General features: G+C 27.4%; 1 protein-coding gene across 1 annotated transcript in view; it reads right to left on the reverse strand.

Annotated features, from left to right (window-relative positions):
* The window catches only part of Mical (Molecule interacting with CasL), an 88,409-nt gene extending 73,027 nt beyond the window's left edge, over positions 1 to 15,382 (reverse strand). Inside the window, 2 exon segments of the mRNA XM_067281238.1 lie at positions 31 to 392; positions 15,090 to 15,382. Of these exon segments, the coding sequence (XP_067137339.1) occupies positions 31 to 351 (321 nt within the window). The 5' untranslated portion in view covers positions 352 to 392; positions 15,090 to 15,382.
* Between the last annotated feature and the right edge of the window lie 3,654 nt (positions 15,383 to 19,036).

Genomic DNA, 19,036 nt, shown 5'->3' on the forward strand with positions numbered 1-19,036 from the left:
AAAACAATGAATCAATAACAAATACTATACCCGTGTATTAGTACAAGCTTTTCCACGATTGTAACATTTATGGCTTGCTCTCTTATCTAATTTAGCCCATAATGATGCAGCTTTCCAAGAATGAAGTTTTGCTTTTAACTTAGGATAAAAGTTTGGAAAATTTGTTGGCTTTAAACGAAGAACTTCACATAACTGTCGATAAGTAGATAATACCGATTTAAATGTTCCTGCAGACACAAACTGATCAAAAATTTCAGATGCCATCACATTTTCAGGACTGGAAGCTATTGTAGTTGAGGAACTTTTGCCCCTAGTATTCATGGTTACTGCATCCAAAGTTACAGCAAACATGGCATCAAAAATCCTAAGATTTGCCAAAAGTTAAATATGACCTGAAAATAAGAAGTATTAAATAAATACAGGAATTTATTTAAATTTAATTTTTGAAATAAAGTTATTTAAGGTTGTTTAGAAAACCTAAAATCATATTACATTTATAATTTTTTAAAATTTAGAACAAAAAAATGCAATTACTAAAAGTTTGAAATTTCTATTCTGTAATTAAAATATTAAAGATTTACTCAAAATGTTTTATTTAATAAATTACAATTAATAATTATAACGTATTCTGACACAAAAAATGAAGCTATTTTGATTACAATTTCTTAAAATTCATGCAAGATATTATCAGGTACTTTTAAAATGCTCATGTGGAATTAAAACAATTTATGTAAACTAATACTAGCTTAAACAATTAACTTCTTTCAAAATAATCTGAGGTCAATGTAACTTAGACCCAATGTCAAGGACTCATTTAAAATAATGGAATTTGTAAATACCATTTAATAAAATGATAAACAATATTTAATAAATTGTAACCAGTCTTTCTAGCATCTTACCTTAACCTTTGCTGAGATTTAATATTAGAATCAACAATATCGTATTTTATGGACTATAAGACACCTTAATTTTTAAGCAATTTTTTAAAAAAATACCTATAAGACGCACCTGAATTTTGGAGGCAATTTTTCAAAGAAAATAATGCATCTTATAGTCTGTAAATTATGGTATTAAAAATTTTTGTAACTTCAAAGTAAATAGATTGTATTTAAAAATTCAAAAAATCTAAAACACAATGATTATGCAATTATAAACAATATAGTTAACTCAACTGAAAAATTTAGTTTTTTAAAACTAATTTTAATCTTTTATATATAAAACATATTAATTAAAAGAACTTATAATAAAATTTTTTCAAATTTTAGGTCACGGATTTTATCAAAACAAATATCTTAATTCATATCATCTCTCTCTTGAAATTATCTTTTGAAAAGACACATAAGCACTATGTAAATGAAAAAAATTATACACAGAGAAGATTAAAACTTGATAAACTGTTTAATCAATTTTTTTTTTTTTTTTGTTTATACTCTACAAAATAGAAATAAGATATATTAAATTTAACATGTTAAATTGCAATATTTATTTTAATTATGATTACCATTGTTATTTTAAAAATAACTTTTCCTATTGAAAAATAATTTTAAAAGAGTAAAATTTAAATTTTACTTTTCTTTGTAATTAAAATAAAATTATGAAATCATACATATGTAGATAATAATAATAATAATAATTCCTATTATTAAACTGAAAGAAATAAATGTTTACAGAATGCTATATAATAAAACAATCTTTTACAATAACAACACTATTTTAGCTGAATGAAGTTTTGTATTTTTGTGATTTTGCAAATTTTTCAAGACAAAAACTTGAAAGTGAAAAAGTTACAGTAGTTTTTCTATTTTTAAAATAAATTTAATATATACAAATGGAAGATTACAAAGTACAGTTCAAAAGTGCTGTCTCCTTCCTATAACTACTACTTGAAGATTGTAATCAGACCACTAGAGCCAAGATATTTAGTCTCAACTTTAGACAATTATTTTCAGCTACACAGCATTTTTTTTAGCAACCAATACATTAAAGCAGTTTTAAATAATGAAAATGGCTAGCTTACATATCAAAAACAATGTATTGCCATCATTATTTTTTAAAACAAATTTGCTATTATTTACTACAAAGTCAGTCAAGTGTTATGATGGCAATTTTATGATGGCTTACTTGTGATTTATTATTGTTGTTGTGTTCGTTATATCTAGAAATCAGTATAAAAATTTCAAAAAACAAATTTATATAAGATTATAGCTAAGCTGAAAGAACATTGACTTTAAAAAAGCAGATAAAACAAACAAAGAGCTGAACAACATTACAAAAAATATTTGATTTTCTATGATTTACTTTATTTTCTATTTTTAACAATAGAAATAATATCACTGTCAAGATATTGTTCTACTATATAAAATTTGTAGTCATAAATTTATTAGAAAAAAAAAAAAATCACTGTTCATCTTATTTAACTGATTTAATCTCATAAAAAATAAATAAATAAAATCTTTAGGGAAGACATTTCATAACAAATAGCAACTGTGAAACAGTTTCAACAAAGACAATTTTTAAATAGATAAAGTTCTTTAAAAAATTATCCCAACATCATAAAATTTTCAGAATATTGAAAAATAATACATGCTATTGAAAAATAACAATAAGCACAAATATTAATAAAATGATTTCAGCAATAAAGTGGTACTTTATTGAACTCTAATTTCAAAATTTCATAGTGAAAAATTTTGAAAATTAGAAAACTGCATTTATATTAAAAATTACATTCTATTAAGTAACAGTGTATTTTGCATGCAAACTAAGATAAACTTATAAAAATAAAATTTTTGATTTGCAATTAAACTGAAAATCAGACTTAAAAAAAATCATGATATAAAAATTCATGTTACTATAGAATTTACAAATCTATTGATTAGTACTTTAATGGTTTGCCTTAAATTTTATAACTGGAACAATTTGAAAATTTATATAATTTAACATCTATTCATTTAGTATATATCTTGTATATCTATTATAATTTTATTCAAGCTAACACAGTATTAAAATATATTCAGTAGAAAAACCCACTTGATTATTAACATGCTGCTAACAATATGGCTTTTGTTCATAAGGTCATCATACTATCAAACCACTTCCTGCTTTTATTTAATATTCAATATTAAGCTTTTATATTATTTTTTCATATACTGAATATTTATAATTGGATAAAATCAGATCTAAAAGTTTGATGTTCTTTCAGTATATCAGATTATATTTTAATAAAAAATAAATGTATCATTATAAAGATACCACTATGAACTTTTATTAGCTTCAATAAGTTCAAATTTTACAATTTTAAAAAAGTGGGGTAATTACAATCAAAGTAATATGAAAATTATCATTCTAAATATTACCATCTTCAGTTAACTATATGAACAGAATAATCAATTTTATTATTCTGGAGAATGTAAATGTCAAACATAAAAGAACAATATTAATAAAGCATCATACAAAGATATAGCAATCATTCATATTTTGATAATTGAGAACTGTTTAATTGATTTACATAAATATTTGTATCAAAATATTAACAGTAATATTCATTATTCTATTTATAAAAGCTATACCATAAATTCTCTCATTCATTTTCACAAAAAAAAAAAAATTTTATTTACATAAAATGTTAATATTTTAAAAAGACTAAATCAATGCTTTTTTTCTAATAATATTTTTTCAGTATCTATAAAAATGAATTACTTTAGTTATGTATAGCTATTTGTTTTGTTGAGAATAGGCTGATTAAAAAACATCTTCAGTCATATTTTGCAATTTATTTATAAACAGAAAAAGTTCAGAAAGATTTTAAAATTAAGAAAAAAATTTATTTCAAAAATTCTGTACAAAACTAAAGGGAAAAATTAAATCAATCTTTTTATTGCAATGGAAAGATTGTAGTTAAATTCTATCCTTAAACATAATATAAAACTATAATGTAAACTTTATATAATCATACTACTGATAGCCAATTCTTACTAAAATTTACAGTTACTGGTAATTAATATATAGCAATAATATTTATATATACATAGTGTGAAGACATTTTGATAGGTAATTTTATTTCCTGCTTAATGTATAAAAAAATTAAGTATGCCAGGTTTATATACAAAACATTTAATAATTTTATTATGTTACATAACATCTGTAAGTGGTTTCCTTTAATTGCAATGTATTATCTTAAATAATCCATAACTTGTCAAAAACTTGGCATAACATATTAGAATGTTCTTTTAAAGCAAGTGCAGTCTGAAAACACACAGCTTCTGGACTAGGATTGAGTGGAGTAATTGTAAATAGTATTGATTTCCCACTATTTAAAGTTTTTTTTACAAGTTAAGAAAACACAGCTGTTATTTCATTTTTTAGTAGCTTTGTTACCTTACTAATATTAAATCATGTATATATATCTACAATTATCTCTACTAGGCTGTAATAGTAGAGATAAGAAAAATGTTCAAAAAATCCACATTACACCACCTGCATATAGTTGACTACTAGTTAATTATGTAGTTACTTTGTTTTTATAATAGTAGTTTAAACTACTAGTTAACTACATTTAAATTACCCAGAAACAGAAAAAAAAAAAACAAAACATTAGACTGGCTTGAAATAACAGTTCTGTTTTCATTTCATCCTTATTTTTACTTTTATACTTTTATTTCTTTTTTTAACTGATGTCTCATAATACAAGATTTTTCAACTGACCAATTTTTCAAGATCCAATTTTTCAACTGACATTCTTCTAAATGTTAAAATTTGTCCTGACAAGAAAATATATTCCACTGCAGACCTATTGGTGAGGGTAGTGTTCTATTTTTAAAAATCATTCTTTACATGCTGGTAGTTGTGTAACACATTCAAAATTGGATCAAATTGAACTGATGATTTAATGTAATAAAACACTTGGGCATTCTATCAAGGGAAGAGTGCCTCCTGGGAAGATTTTCTATGGAAAACTGGCCTATATTTAGGAATTAAACACATGAAGTAAACTTGGAAAACTTCATGCAGCCAGCCCATTGATGAGGCATGGCCACTGATGTGCCACACACAAACTAGCATTATTGTTTTCTAAATTTCTGACTTTTCTTGAAAATTTCTGTCAACCATTTTAATTTAGGGAGTAGACTAATAAGTAATAACTTAATGCAAGTGCAAAACAAAAATGTACTTACATAACAAGTCATATACAAGTAATTTCTTACATATGTATATAGCAAAATCATTGTTATTTTTCTTTGAATGTGACTTTTATCAACCAGTAATAAAGAAATTTCAAGTGCTATAATTGCTCAAAAATGAGTAAAACAGTTTGAACCAATTTTCATAAAATTAAAATGTGTTTGCTCAACTTAATACAACAGATTACACCAAGACAGTATTATACTGAATTAAAAAAAAAGCAGAGTAGTTGAAATTAACATGCAGTTAACTAGTAGTTTAATTACCAAATTGGGACAGTAATTGCAACCAATAGTTAACTATGTAGTTTAATCACATTATTAATTAACTATTGCTTGTCTCTAAGTGGGATAAATGTAAATATTATAAGATGTAATTGTAAATCCCCTTATTTTTTGTGCTTACTCTACATGAATTTTGAGATTCATATAAAGTCCTACACTACAGAAGAAACTAAAATGAACATGAATGTTTGAGATGTAAAATGAACAAAACTAAACAATTTTATTTCACCAAACAGATGAAAAGCACACAAAAAAAATTTCTTATCGGCTTCTTCTTCTGCTTTGATGTACATCAGAATATGTTCAAATGAAATAATTTGAAACAAAACTTTTCTTTTTAACCTATAAAACAGTCTGACAAGGGACATTGTTATTGCCCCTTTTTAAAAAATGCTATTTATCAAGTAGAGCTTTGTATCCTTTAAAGCAAGTAAAACTGTTCACATAAATAGGCAATACACACAGAGAAATCTTGAAAACAACTATACACACAGCAAATAATTTGCTTAAAAAGCTTAAGACCAACTGCAGCATGATGTGATCAGTAATGCCTGCAGGATCTAGTTTGGATTCACTTTTCCTTTTGTTTGTTTTTTTAAATACAGTAAACCCCAACAACTACAATATTGCATAACTTGGATAAATTTTTTCAAAAAAAATTGTACAGTAATTTAAAACTTCCTGTAAATAGAAAAATTATAATTATTGACTTTTTGAAATACCATACATTATATTACTGTTGTCAATAAGTTACAAATGAATACTATATACTATATTGTCACACAATTTTTTGAGCTCATATTTAAAATAAATTCAGCAGTACAATATAAACTACTAAAACTCAGTAAGACTTTTATTTAGAGCTGATTGTAATAAATTACCGTACTAAATTACCACCATGTTTTCCACATCATTGAAAACATCCTGCAAACTTTGACTAATAGGAGGTGAAGGTTTTCAAAGTTTATGAAAGTCCAAGTTAGCAGAGATTTACTATATATATAAAAATAACTTATTAAATTTAATTGAATACAATACTTTTTGTTTTCTTTTATTTTACAGCAATTATAAATTTAATATTTTGACTATAATTAAAATCCAATGTATTAATTTTTTTTCATCTTTTCTTTTGTATCTATATTTCCAGTTTCCAAACACTTGCTGACCAGAATCTGACTTCTGAACAATCAAAAGTACAATTACCATTGTTTAACAATCCAAAGGGCGCAATTATGCATATGCAAGCGAGAATATGTGGCGAGAAAAGGTAATGATGTTTCTCATTATTGTGCAGTAAGACCATACTGACATGAGCAAACAGGAAAAAGTGGCATGGAGATGATGTCACATATTTACATTGAACTCATCACAGAGAAGCAACAATTATTGCACTGTATGGAAATAAAAATAAAAATGGTTTGACTACAACACTTACTACTAGCAAAGAAAAAACTTTTGCTATTAGGATTACTTCATAATGAACATAAAAAGAAAACAAAGATACAGTGTTCTTTCTCTGAAAACAGAGAAAGAATAAAGGACCTTACTATAATTTGTTACAAAAACAGACTTTATATAACTATGTATATTTATAGTTTGAAAAATATTAAAACAAAAATAATTTATATATACTTTTTAAGATGAAAGATATGAGAAACCATCTTCTACATATGCCAAGATACAAGTGTAGTATTCAACAAGAAACAAGCTGCAATAAACATCAAACTGTCAGATATTTGAGAGAACCAGAAATTTGCTCTCACCACCAAAATTTCTTGTTTCTTGCTTCTTCGTGGTTTTCCTTTATGAGAACTATATCACTTGCTACTAGATTCACATCTGGATAGTCACACCCTATTTGATTTTCACATGTAACAAGATAAAATAAAAAATATAGCAGATTGCATTTTAAATAGAGACAAAATACAGTGGTCCTCATACTTCAAATTTAATTCATTCTGGGAGGCCAAATCAAACACCAAATTAAAATTTTCCCAATAGAAATAACGGAAAGTGAATTAATCCATTCTCAGATCCTAAACAAGACCCATTTCAATGAACTTAAGACAGCAATTACACCCAATTTAAGGTAAAAATAACAATTAAATGACCCTAATAATAAATTAAAACAAAAAAACAATAAATGAAATACAGTACATAAATACTGTACAATAAAATGAAAATTGCATTTACTGGTTGCACACCAACTTCAGCATCTTAAACTTGACTGCCAGATCTGCCACACATACCACTTTCTTGCTTTGTGATAAGTTCCTTTTTCATCTCAATCATCAATATGACACTCTTTTAGTTAGACTTTGTTACTTCCATACACTTCTCAGAAGTCATGGTTAATAAATAAAGGTTATATTGAGTTGAACAGAAAGTTCTTGCATATTTTTAACATCTGTTACTTAAAATATACATATGATTTAATTATAACAGTTGTGAATTTAACACATTATTCTTAATATGAGGTTATATTCTTTGTTTATAAGCTTATTTTAGACTTTTACTTCAGATTGTGTTTGAATAAAATCAAATTGGAATTTCTTCAGATAAAAAGAATATCAGACATATGAGTTTTGGAAAGGACATAATGTCACACAAACAGTAAAAAAAAAAAAAAAAGTGTATAGTGAAGATGATCCTAAACTTCAAACATGGTTTAAAGAGAGTTCCATTCAGGAAATTTTGGACTAAAGGGTACAAAACATATGGGGCACCTAATAGCTGTTAATGAAGAAAAATTGCAGGAAGAAATTGTTACAAATCAAAAATAACACAATATTCATATATAACCAAACGCACAAAAAGTAAAAAGCACTGAAAACATACAAGTGTAATGCAAGAGTAAGAAACAAGTTGGGTGCACAACAGACTGCATTTGCATTTTGAGCATACTTTTTCACTGTAGCATTGTTCAAACTCTGAAGTGTTCCACTATATTAAATTTATAAGAGGTTCCTTTTATATGTTTCAGACATTCTGAAATAAACAAAAGCCTGTATCAGATACTCAAAGTTAAATACATCTATACTTCACTGTCAGCATAAATCCTATCAGATCTATATAAGTACCATTTACTATTACCCTTTCTGCTTTTTGTGTGGAGTAATTGTAAAAGCCAAATTTTGCACTACATGTAGTATACAGCCAAAATGAAAGAAAATAAAAATTCCACCTTAATGCACTCTTACTAATTAGCACAAAATACTTTGAATAAATGTTTTCAGCTTGATTTACGGGCCTACCTCAGGTTAAAAGCTGTCCAAATACGAAGGAGTTATGTTGCATTCTAAAATGGAATAATTCAAAGATTCCTTGACGTTATTTAAATTTCTTACATTGTAATTCAATATTTATAAATTTAAATAAAAATAAAATTACTTTTTTGATGATAATAAAATAACTTATAGATGTATAAAGCAGCAAGTCAAGAGCTTTGCATTAACAATAGAGAAAGCATCAATGCATGGCAAGCATTATTATTTGTTATAAGTACTGTACATTTAGAGAGTAATGCTAATATTGTTTGTTTCTTGTTATAACCTAACCTAAAACTTAAACTTTATAATACTAATTATACTCACTGCAATAGATTATATAGTACAGAAAGAAGATTGAAGGTATCTGGAATCAAATGTCTACAGAAAATTAACAGTTATACAGAACATAAAACAATTGAAACAGTTATGAAAAACTTGAATTATCATAAAATTATTGAGCAAATCAAGAAAATAGTTGCAATGATTCAGTTATATTCAGTTTCACATTAACCCAAGTAGGATACACACCCTCTCTTTCTTCAGATCTAAGATCCAAAGAAAGAAAAGGATCAAAAACATTAGTTTGTTTTTCACATACATGATTTATTGGAGTTACACAAGGATTCTCAGGTGTGTATCATACAGAAACTCCAACCTATAGAGAGTTTGTGATATTATTCAAACCTAAGTAGACCACCATATCTAGCTAGCATTGAATGCAATAATTAAAATTAATGAAAAAAAAAAAAACCAAGAATAATTTGGTTAGAAAATATTAGATGTCACACCCACTTTCAAAACTACATGTATCCCTTGATTAATGCAGTTACTTAATCCCTCAATGCTACTGAACATCAAAATCACATTAATCAAGTGCAGTGATACCTTGACTGAACAATCACCACTCACTAGAACAAATTTTCAGTTAATAACAAATATTTTTATTTTTAATAAAACAAAAAGCAAATTCACTAACACCTTGTTTCGAAAGTAAAACATAGTGATGTTAAATAAAGATAGCTGTTAAACCACATTAATTAAAACTTTTGCTGCATTTAAAAAGGGATTGTCACAATTAATTTCACGCATTAATCAAATCCCACATTAAGCAAGGGATACTTGTATAAACATTTATTTTCAACAGCATAGAACAGAGATTGTTGGATGGACTTTATTCACAGAAGACTTACCTTTTTATTTATCTCTCTCATGGGTTATTAAGTACTGAGGAATGTTGTTTAAAATGTACAATATGAAAACCGGATTTTGATTTGTTCAACATTAATTTAGTTAAAAATGACTTCTATACAATGACATTAAAAATTCTTTGCTAAATAATAATTATATAAAATCAGAATTTAATGTGCATGTAAAATAATGTTTTCCAGGTTTTTTGAGAAATGGCTTCATAATGGGAAATTAATGGCCACAGAAAAAATTTAAGAAAATTAGATATTAAACATGTTAACTCTAAGCTAGTGTTGAAATTTTTTACTCCTTAAACTTCAGCTTATTGATGTTTTACTGTAATATAAAACCTCATTAATTAATAATATTAATGAGGTTTTACATTAATTATTAGTTAGTTATATTAATTATGTAAAATAACCTTTGAAAACTTCATGTGTTATACTTGCTCATAGTCAGTAGTTCTCTAATACTATATAATGCCACAATTTTATTGGTCAGATACATAAGCCATCCTGTTGTGGAGTTGTAGACAGCAAATAAATTTTTTCAAACAAATAGCAGTCATTTACTTTCTCTTGGATGAGAAAATCAGTTTTAGAAAGTTTGTTTGAATTTGCTTACATTATCTTTATCTTCAAATGTACAATGAACAGACAAGCAAACATGTATATTCAGACGTTACATATAAACAACAACAACAATAGCCCATTGTATAATAAACACACCAACATGCCAAATTCTTGGGCTATGTAAAGGCTATAATCAAATATTAGAAATTAAATAATTTTACTAGAGGTAGGTAGTTATGCTGCCATATCATATTAAATTTAAATTTAATGACCTATTCCAAATTAAATTTAGATTTTTTTGTTTTCTGCAAATTGAATTTGCACTCCAGGTTGGTTCATTCTGCACTAGAAGAAAACATTATGATGATTCATGCTCCTTAACAATGTATATTGTATACCTTTATTTGAATAAATGTTATACATACAATATTTAAGTATTTTTTTTCAGCATGGAATGCATTATTGTATTTTACATTAATTTATATGGGAAAAATTGTTTCACTTAAGTGTTTCGCATTACAAGTAAGATTCTGGAACAAATTATGCTCATTAAGTGAGGTTCCACTGTATGTGTGTGTATATATATATATACATATACACAAACTATAAACATACACTATTAAAAATAATTTATTATAATTAAATTCTGAAAAATGTATATATATAGAATTTATTTATTTATTTATATAGTTTGAATTATTAAAAAACATTAGAATGTTTTAATTAATGAAAAAAAATAATTAAGATTAATTTGTATTAAATATCATATGAAAATATTTTATAAATAATATAGGTTAAAGTTTAATTATAATTTATGATATATAAAATGAGAAACTCATATGAAAAATTTGAATCATTTATGCTATTTACACATTAATAAAAAAATTTTTGAAAAATAAATCAATCTTTTTTTTAATGTTTGTTGAATATTTATTTTTTAAATATTAAGTAATAAAATAAATTTCAAAAGGATTTGTATTAAGCTTATTATAATTCTATGATCAATTTAAAATTCTAAAATCAAAACAAAAATACGCAAATGTTACAAAAACAACCAACTTTTGTAATCTAACATATAAACTGACTATTAAAACAATCATTGAATCAGATTTTTAAAATAAGTAGATGTGTAATTTATACAAATAACAAAGTACAAATTATTAATTCATTTTTTTCTAATTACTGGTAGTTTGATTTTAAGATAAGTACTTGTAAAATTCTTTGGGAAACAAATTATTATAGCAACTTCATTCTTTATCATAAACTAAATTGTATTTCCAGAAAGTGAAAAACAATGAAAGTGTGCAACTAAAAACATGACTAGTCATTTTAAAAATTTCTATAACTAAACCAAACATTTCATAATATGCTGTTACTTAGTAAAAAGTGGAATAAAGAATAAAACTTTATAATAATCAATAAAGCAATGTTAATAAAAAATTTTAACCCATTCTTTATTAGAAATGATTAAAATTTAAAATGAAATTATCTAATTTGACAAAACTTTTGAAAATTCAATAATAAAACTTAATAAAAAAAATACTGCTTCAATAAAATCAACAAAATATTTGAATATTAAATCTAAATTTAAATTATAATGTAAGAAGTTAATTATCTAAAGAATAGAGATTAAATTTTAAAATCATAAGGACTTATGTTAAGATGCAATATAAAATTTACTGCTAAGAATGGTTTATTAGTCATTAAAACTTATACAGAAATGCAGGAAAAGCATTTAGTAATATTAAGGAGGAAGTGTACAGATCTATGTCAATATCCTACAATGATAGTGAATTTTCACAATTATTTCCAACAAATAGTATCCTGAAATTTTATCATGATGTTTATTACAAAAATAGATTAGCAATTTGATCTCTGTTTAGAAATTAGATTCAAATACAATTCATACCTATCTGGTGGCTAAATAGAAAAGAAAAAAGTTAATAGGACATTAAAATAACTCTGATAGATAACAGGAAGTAATTTTATTGAGGAAATTATATTGTAGAAATTAAAAAGAGTACTTTCATATTTTATTAACAAGATTTATTTTATTCTAAACAGTAAATTTTCAATTATTATATTTATTATTATACCATACTTTATATTAAAATAGAAAAATGCATAGGTATGCTAAGAAGAAACAAATTTTAATAGAGCAACAAGTTCTATTCACTTGATTAAAGGTGTGTGTTAAGTTCATTTAGGAAACAACTTTATTTTAAATAAATAAAATGGCATGTCTAAATTTTCTACAGCAGCTTTTAAAATTTATAAAAAAAACTCTTCCACTTTTCAAAATTATATCTTGAAATATTTAAAGCTCAAGCTATATAATGCAAAGTAAATATGTATACCTAGTGCATATACTATATGTTTAGTAAATGTAAAATCAATGAGAAAAATAAGATTCCGAAATTCTTGATTTCTTATAAAATATAAACAATGTTAATTTATAGACATGATTTGTTCATTGTTTTTATAAAAAAATAAACAAGCATTTATATTCATTCAAGGACAATACATTGAACAGGTTTCAGGCATCTTTTGAAATTCATAAATTCATACACTCTTAACTGTTCAAATATTAACTTTTGATTAACATTAAAAGTAATTTTAATATTAACCAATATTAATCAATAGGAAAAGGGGGATAAAAATCACATGACATATAATATAAATTTTTTTCTTATATTTTCCTTGTATGGTTTTGTAACTGTTATATAAATTGTTGAACTGGAACATCTTAAAATATATTTTTATGCCTCAATAAATTATCAGTATTCATTATTACTTCACCTGAATATTCTGTACATGAAAAAACACTTTATCATTTATGAATAAATTAATTTTGTAAAAGTTAAAAAAGAATTTATTTTGTGTATAAATTTTATCTATTCATACAAAATTAATATTTATTCTTAACTATATTCATTAAATTCTAAAAAAGTGTAATAAACAAAAATTATAACGTAAATGAAATTTTACACTTTAACAGCATAATATACACACACACGCACTCACATTTCTTGTACATATGTATGCATGTATGTGTGTATAAGAAAATTTTGCATTTATTTATATTAGACATCTGGATAAATTTTGAAATAAAATAATGATAAATAAAAATGACTAATTGTCTATAAATTATTGTTTTAATTTTAGATTCCTATTAATATTTAAACAAACAACAAACACTTAAAAAATGAGAAGCTCTAATATAATGAATAAAAATAATAATATACAAGTCAAAATATACAGCAAATAATATACATTAGGAATAGTATCTAGTGAAGTTTCTTGCAAAATATACAAGTTTTAAGTAAAACAATTAGTATACTATTTTATAATACTTCAATTTATGGAATAAAGCTATACTCCATTAAAATTAAATTCCTGAAAAGAACAGAAGGAAATTCTAATAAAAAAAATCCTTTGCCAACAAATGAGCAGATTCTGATTTATTCTAATCCATTAACATAAACTTGATACAAGAGACAGATATATATATAATTCAAGGTACTGACCAAAATATCCTTCTCTACTGCACGGTTGGATACCAGACTATTCACCTTTGCCACAGATGTCAATCTTAACTTTTTTAATGTCTATATTTATTAGTCAAATAAAAACAATTCAACAATACAAAGTATTGATAAAGGATGACTTTTTAATGTAATTTTATTATGTTGCAAATTCATCGCAACACTTAAATCCATCTAAAGAATTCATCCTCACTCTGACAAAAAAGTACCATTTGTCATCCTATTAGTACAAAATTTAAATTGAGATTTGATCCAAGTTTAAAAAAAAAAAATAAAAGATCTGTTTAACACAGCATAATTTTAAATACCGTGTTTAAACAGACATTTTAATTATTAAATATAAACTTCAAGATACGATTACAGATAATTAACTGATTTTCGTAAATAAGACATCAGTTTTCGGTAACCGATAAACATTCTTTGTCGAAAAAAACCTTTTAATCTCGTAACACATCTCTACCACTCGGAATCAATTTTCAAAGTCAACTAGAGAGAGCGAAAGAAGAAAGAAAATAGTAGTAAAACACGATATGAGAGTTTAGATTAATATAAATTCCATTTCCAGAGTAAGTTCAAATTTATAACCAACTTCAAAACCATTAATGTCTATTGAAATAACAACTTTCACATACTCTTATTTTGACCTGAAATTGACTACACATCAATTTAGTTTAAAATTAATGTCTATCATCTTATGAAGTAGTACATTAACAGCATCCAAGAATCATCATATTTTTTTTTTTTTATAATCAATATATAAAACAAAAGAGAGAAACATAATATACACTTAATTTGGTAAGGAGTTTCCTTTTAAAGGGTCAAATTATAACCTTGAACTCATTTTGTACGGGGTGATTCATCAGTTTACTAAATAGGAAATTATTAATATTAAAATTTAACGAGCATTAACTTCAAACTGTGTAAAAGTCAGTTAGTAAGTTTGAATTTTAAAAGAAATTCATTGAAAAATGTCAGTTACCTTTAAGCCTAACTGTAGAGTAAACAAGACAAAGCAAACTGTTGTAACTTTTATAATAATGAAAAAATCTTTACTAAACTTTACCTCTTCTCTGACATCTCGATATTATGCCGTCGATATGATAATGTATAGCATAATTTATCCGTTTTCGACCAACACATTCTTTCAACTTCCCATCAGATGTTCCTTTTAATACACCAAATCCAAACTGAGCTTTCTATTTTCCACCCTATCGACATCTGGCGAGCATTACATAAATTAAATATTTCTCCACCATTTTGTCCTTATTGAGTGAATTCGATACGCTTTCTTATCGTATCGTTAAAATTTAATTAATCAACTATTCTAAAATTAGCTAAGTTAAAATCTTAAAAACTTATGGTGCATTTTTTTTTTACAATTATGGGATTATCGATAGATAAGATAATCCCCAACGTATCGTACCGTAACTCGCTAAATCTTTGATGTAAACAATCGATGGTTGTCCGTCTTTAAAAATATTTCGGCAGGGGGTCTTCCTGTTATCTCTCGGTGAATTAAAAAATTTGTTACTGTTGCAATGCTAGAATTTATTGACGACGTTACGCCACTATTCTATCCGTTTTAATTGTTGTTTACCAATGAAACATTCGATATTACATCATTGGATTCGCGTTAAATCGAAGTTCTTATTATAAATTAACTGCCGGTGTTAAAAACTTTATGTTCACTATTTCATATTTTAATAACATATATATCAATATTTTTATGCTTAATTTTGAAATTAATTAGTATCATGCGGTTATGATAACCTCTTCGATACTATTTATCATAAACGAAAAGTGTATTTCATTGTTTTTAAATATTTTTTTTAGACGGCCGGATGGCCGAGCGGTAAAGGTGGCAGCCTACCGCTCTGGGGGACCCGGGATCGAATCCGAACGGGTCGAATAATCCCCAGGAATTTTTCGGGGGGTGGTCCGTTCGGATATGTCGGGCCCCGTCCCTCACCACCCGGTCGCCCCATTGTGGGCCTGGCCGAACCCATAATGGGCCTACTAAAAGAGGCCCTCTTAGTGCCCACAGGGCGGAAAGAGTTAAAAAAAAAAAAAAAATATTTTTTTATAGTTTTTATTTTTATACAAGCATATAACTTAATTTTTTTAATTAGAGAGAGATATGCTATATTGATAAAATAGAGAGATATACTATATTGATATATGGGCTAAATATGTTTTCTGGAAAACTGAAATGAATAAAAGGGATCTTTCCATACCAATTGTGCACACCTTCACTTTCGACCCCCTCCAATTTTGTTCAAATCACACAGTGAGATAGCTTAGGGTCTTGAACTAAGGTCTGAACAATATTACATCTGAAAGGTTTGCGGTTCCTGAGATAGAGGAGATCACATCCCTCTTCTCCAAGCGCACAAATAGTCAACTTTGTCCTCCTATTCTGTATCATTAAAGCAAGCATACTTTTTCAAATTTAATGACTTGGAAAAACTTTTTGCTCAGATGCATCAGTCCCATTTTTCATCCTAGAATAGTTTTACCATAAATTGGGGGTTAAAATCGATCGAGTACAACTTTAATAACTTAAAACTACTAGAGATATTCTCTATAAATTTTCCTACCCGATGAGTGATGACACCCACATGAGTAATTACTCATTTGAGTGTCATCACATAAAATAAAAAGTCTTGAAATTTCTTTCACTAACTAAGCAAATATTCGAAATTACATCACGCGCAGTGGACATTTCCTTTCATTTTGTTTTCATATCAAATCAATTATTATTATTGATTGAAAAAAAATGAAAAATGTGATTTCGATAAATGAATAATTTATTTCGGATAATGTAATTTTTTCAATCGTAATTAATTCAATTTCTACCATAATGGCAAATAGGAACAATTCACAAATTATGCAACACTAAAGGAAAGAAGTGGATATGAGAACCATTGTGACACATTGTCCCAAGAAGAAGTATGTTCACGCCGAAAAGTTGTCACTTTTGCAATAGACGAATATTTACGCCCGTTTTCTAATTAAAATATTTCATCACTTTTTATTAATTAATCGTTTATGTGTTGTAATACGAGTCGTATCATAAGCTTCTCCTAGTTTTTTTTTAACTCTTTCCACCCTGTGGGCACTAAGAGGGCCTCTTTTAGTAAGCCCATTATGGGTTTGGCCAGGCTCACAATGGGGCGACCGGGTGGTGAGGGACGGGGCCCGACATATCCGAACGGACCACCTCCCGAAAAATTCCTGGGGATTATTCGACCCGTTCGGATTCGATCCCGGGTCCCCCAGAGCGGTAGGCTGCCACCTTGACCGCTCGGCCATCCGGCCGTCTAGCTTCTCTTAGTACCTCCAATGGTGTCTGAAATCTATCTCGACAAAAACAAATATGCCCGATTGTCAGTGTGCCAATGTCTTGATAAGAGTTTGTGTTGGCATATGTATATTCTTATTACGCTTTATGTCGTAATACTAAAATTTTAATGTTTATTTATTGATTTAATTTATCCGCCAGTTGGCAACATTAATCCTTCCACCCTTTTCTCGTTTTATGAAGAGGTACTTTTTTCTTTCGTTCTGTCCTGTGGGCATTAAGAGGGCCTCTTTTTAGCAAGCCTATTATGAGTTCAGCTAGGCCCATAATGGGGTGGCCGGGTGGTAAGGGACGAGGCCTGACATATCTGGACGGATCACCCCCGAAAAATTCCTGGGGATTTTTCGACCCGTCCGGATTTGGTCCCCAGAATGGTAGGCTGCCACCTTGACCGTTCGGCCATCTGGTCGTCTAAAGCGGTACGTTGTAACGATTGTTATAATAAAAGTTCTTTCTCAATATCCTTTTTGTGTTTACCAGTGGCGTGTTGTCATTGGAAGCGATGGAAGCGCTGCTTCCACCTTCCAATGACCTTCCCTTGTATTTTATAAAATACAAATTTTCATATTTTAACGTACTTTTAATTAATTAAAATTAATATTTTATTATAACTGCATTATGTATCTTTTACAAATTTCTATACTACATGTGAAAAAAACGATAAGATTGCTATTGTATATTCGAATAATTCGGTGGCGGAAGGAATGTCGAAACCGGGTCAGTTTCCAATCAGCCAGATTATATAGGCATTGGCACATACGGTTTACAAAGCACTAACCTCACCCGGTTTAGCTGGTAGAAGCGACACAGGCGTAAAGCGTCCAATTTTATATCCCGGACCGGTTCTGAGTTGTTAGCCGCCTGCCAGTCAACTTCCAAGCAGCCATATTATAGGCATTGGCGCATGCGCTTTACATAGCACTAACGTTACGGTTTAGCTGGTAGAAGCAACACACGCATAAAGCATCCAATTTTATATCCCGGAGCTGTTCTGGGCTGTAAGCCGCCTGCTAGATATTCCGCCACCCTCACCCGATTATGTGAATCATGAGCAGACTAGATCAACGGCGGGCAACCCCCGGCCCGCGGGCCAGCTACGGCTCGCGAAAAGTTTCTATCCGGCCCGCGAGATCTTTAATAGATTATTAAATTTGAAAAAATAACTAATTCATAGTTATTTTTCCAATTCTTTGTAATTTTCGAAAACGATAAGAGAAATAAATGTAGTAATTAACTTTTTATTTATTTATTTCATATTTGCAGACTAAAAAAATTACAAGTCACAAGAAGGTGTCAATTAACTACTATGGCCGGCGGAAAAAACGTAAAATTTATTCTGGCCCATGTTATAAAAAAGGTTGCCCACCCTAGACTAGATTTATAACGTAATTCAACCGATAGGAATTTACTGGCATGTTTTTATGATAGTTCTGTATAGTTGACAGGAGTTAAAAAAAAATCCATTAAAATACTTGATATATTTATTCTGCGTTTATTCTGCCCTCCCATCTTATATTACTTACGGATTTCAATGTTAAACTGGTGATATTACGATTTAGTATGTCCCATCTGTAAGGGGATGCAGAAAAAACGTGTACAATTCTAGTACAGTGTTAAAAAAATTAACTGTTACTTTGTC

Source organism: Centruroides vittatus, unplaced genomic scaffold, assembly GCF_030686945.1.
Source record: "Centruroides vittatus isolate TY-2023 unplaced genomic scaffold, ASM3068694v2 contig_912, whole genome shotgun sequence".
Classification (NCBI taxonomy): domain Eukaryota; kingdom Metazoa; phylum Arthropoda; class Arachnida; order Scorpiones; family Buthidae; genus Centruroides; species Centruroides vittatus.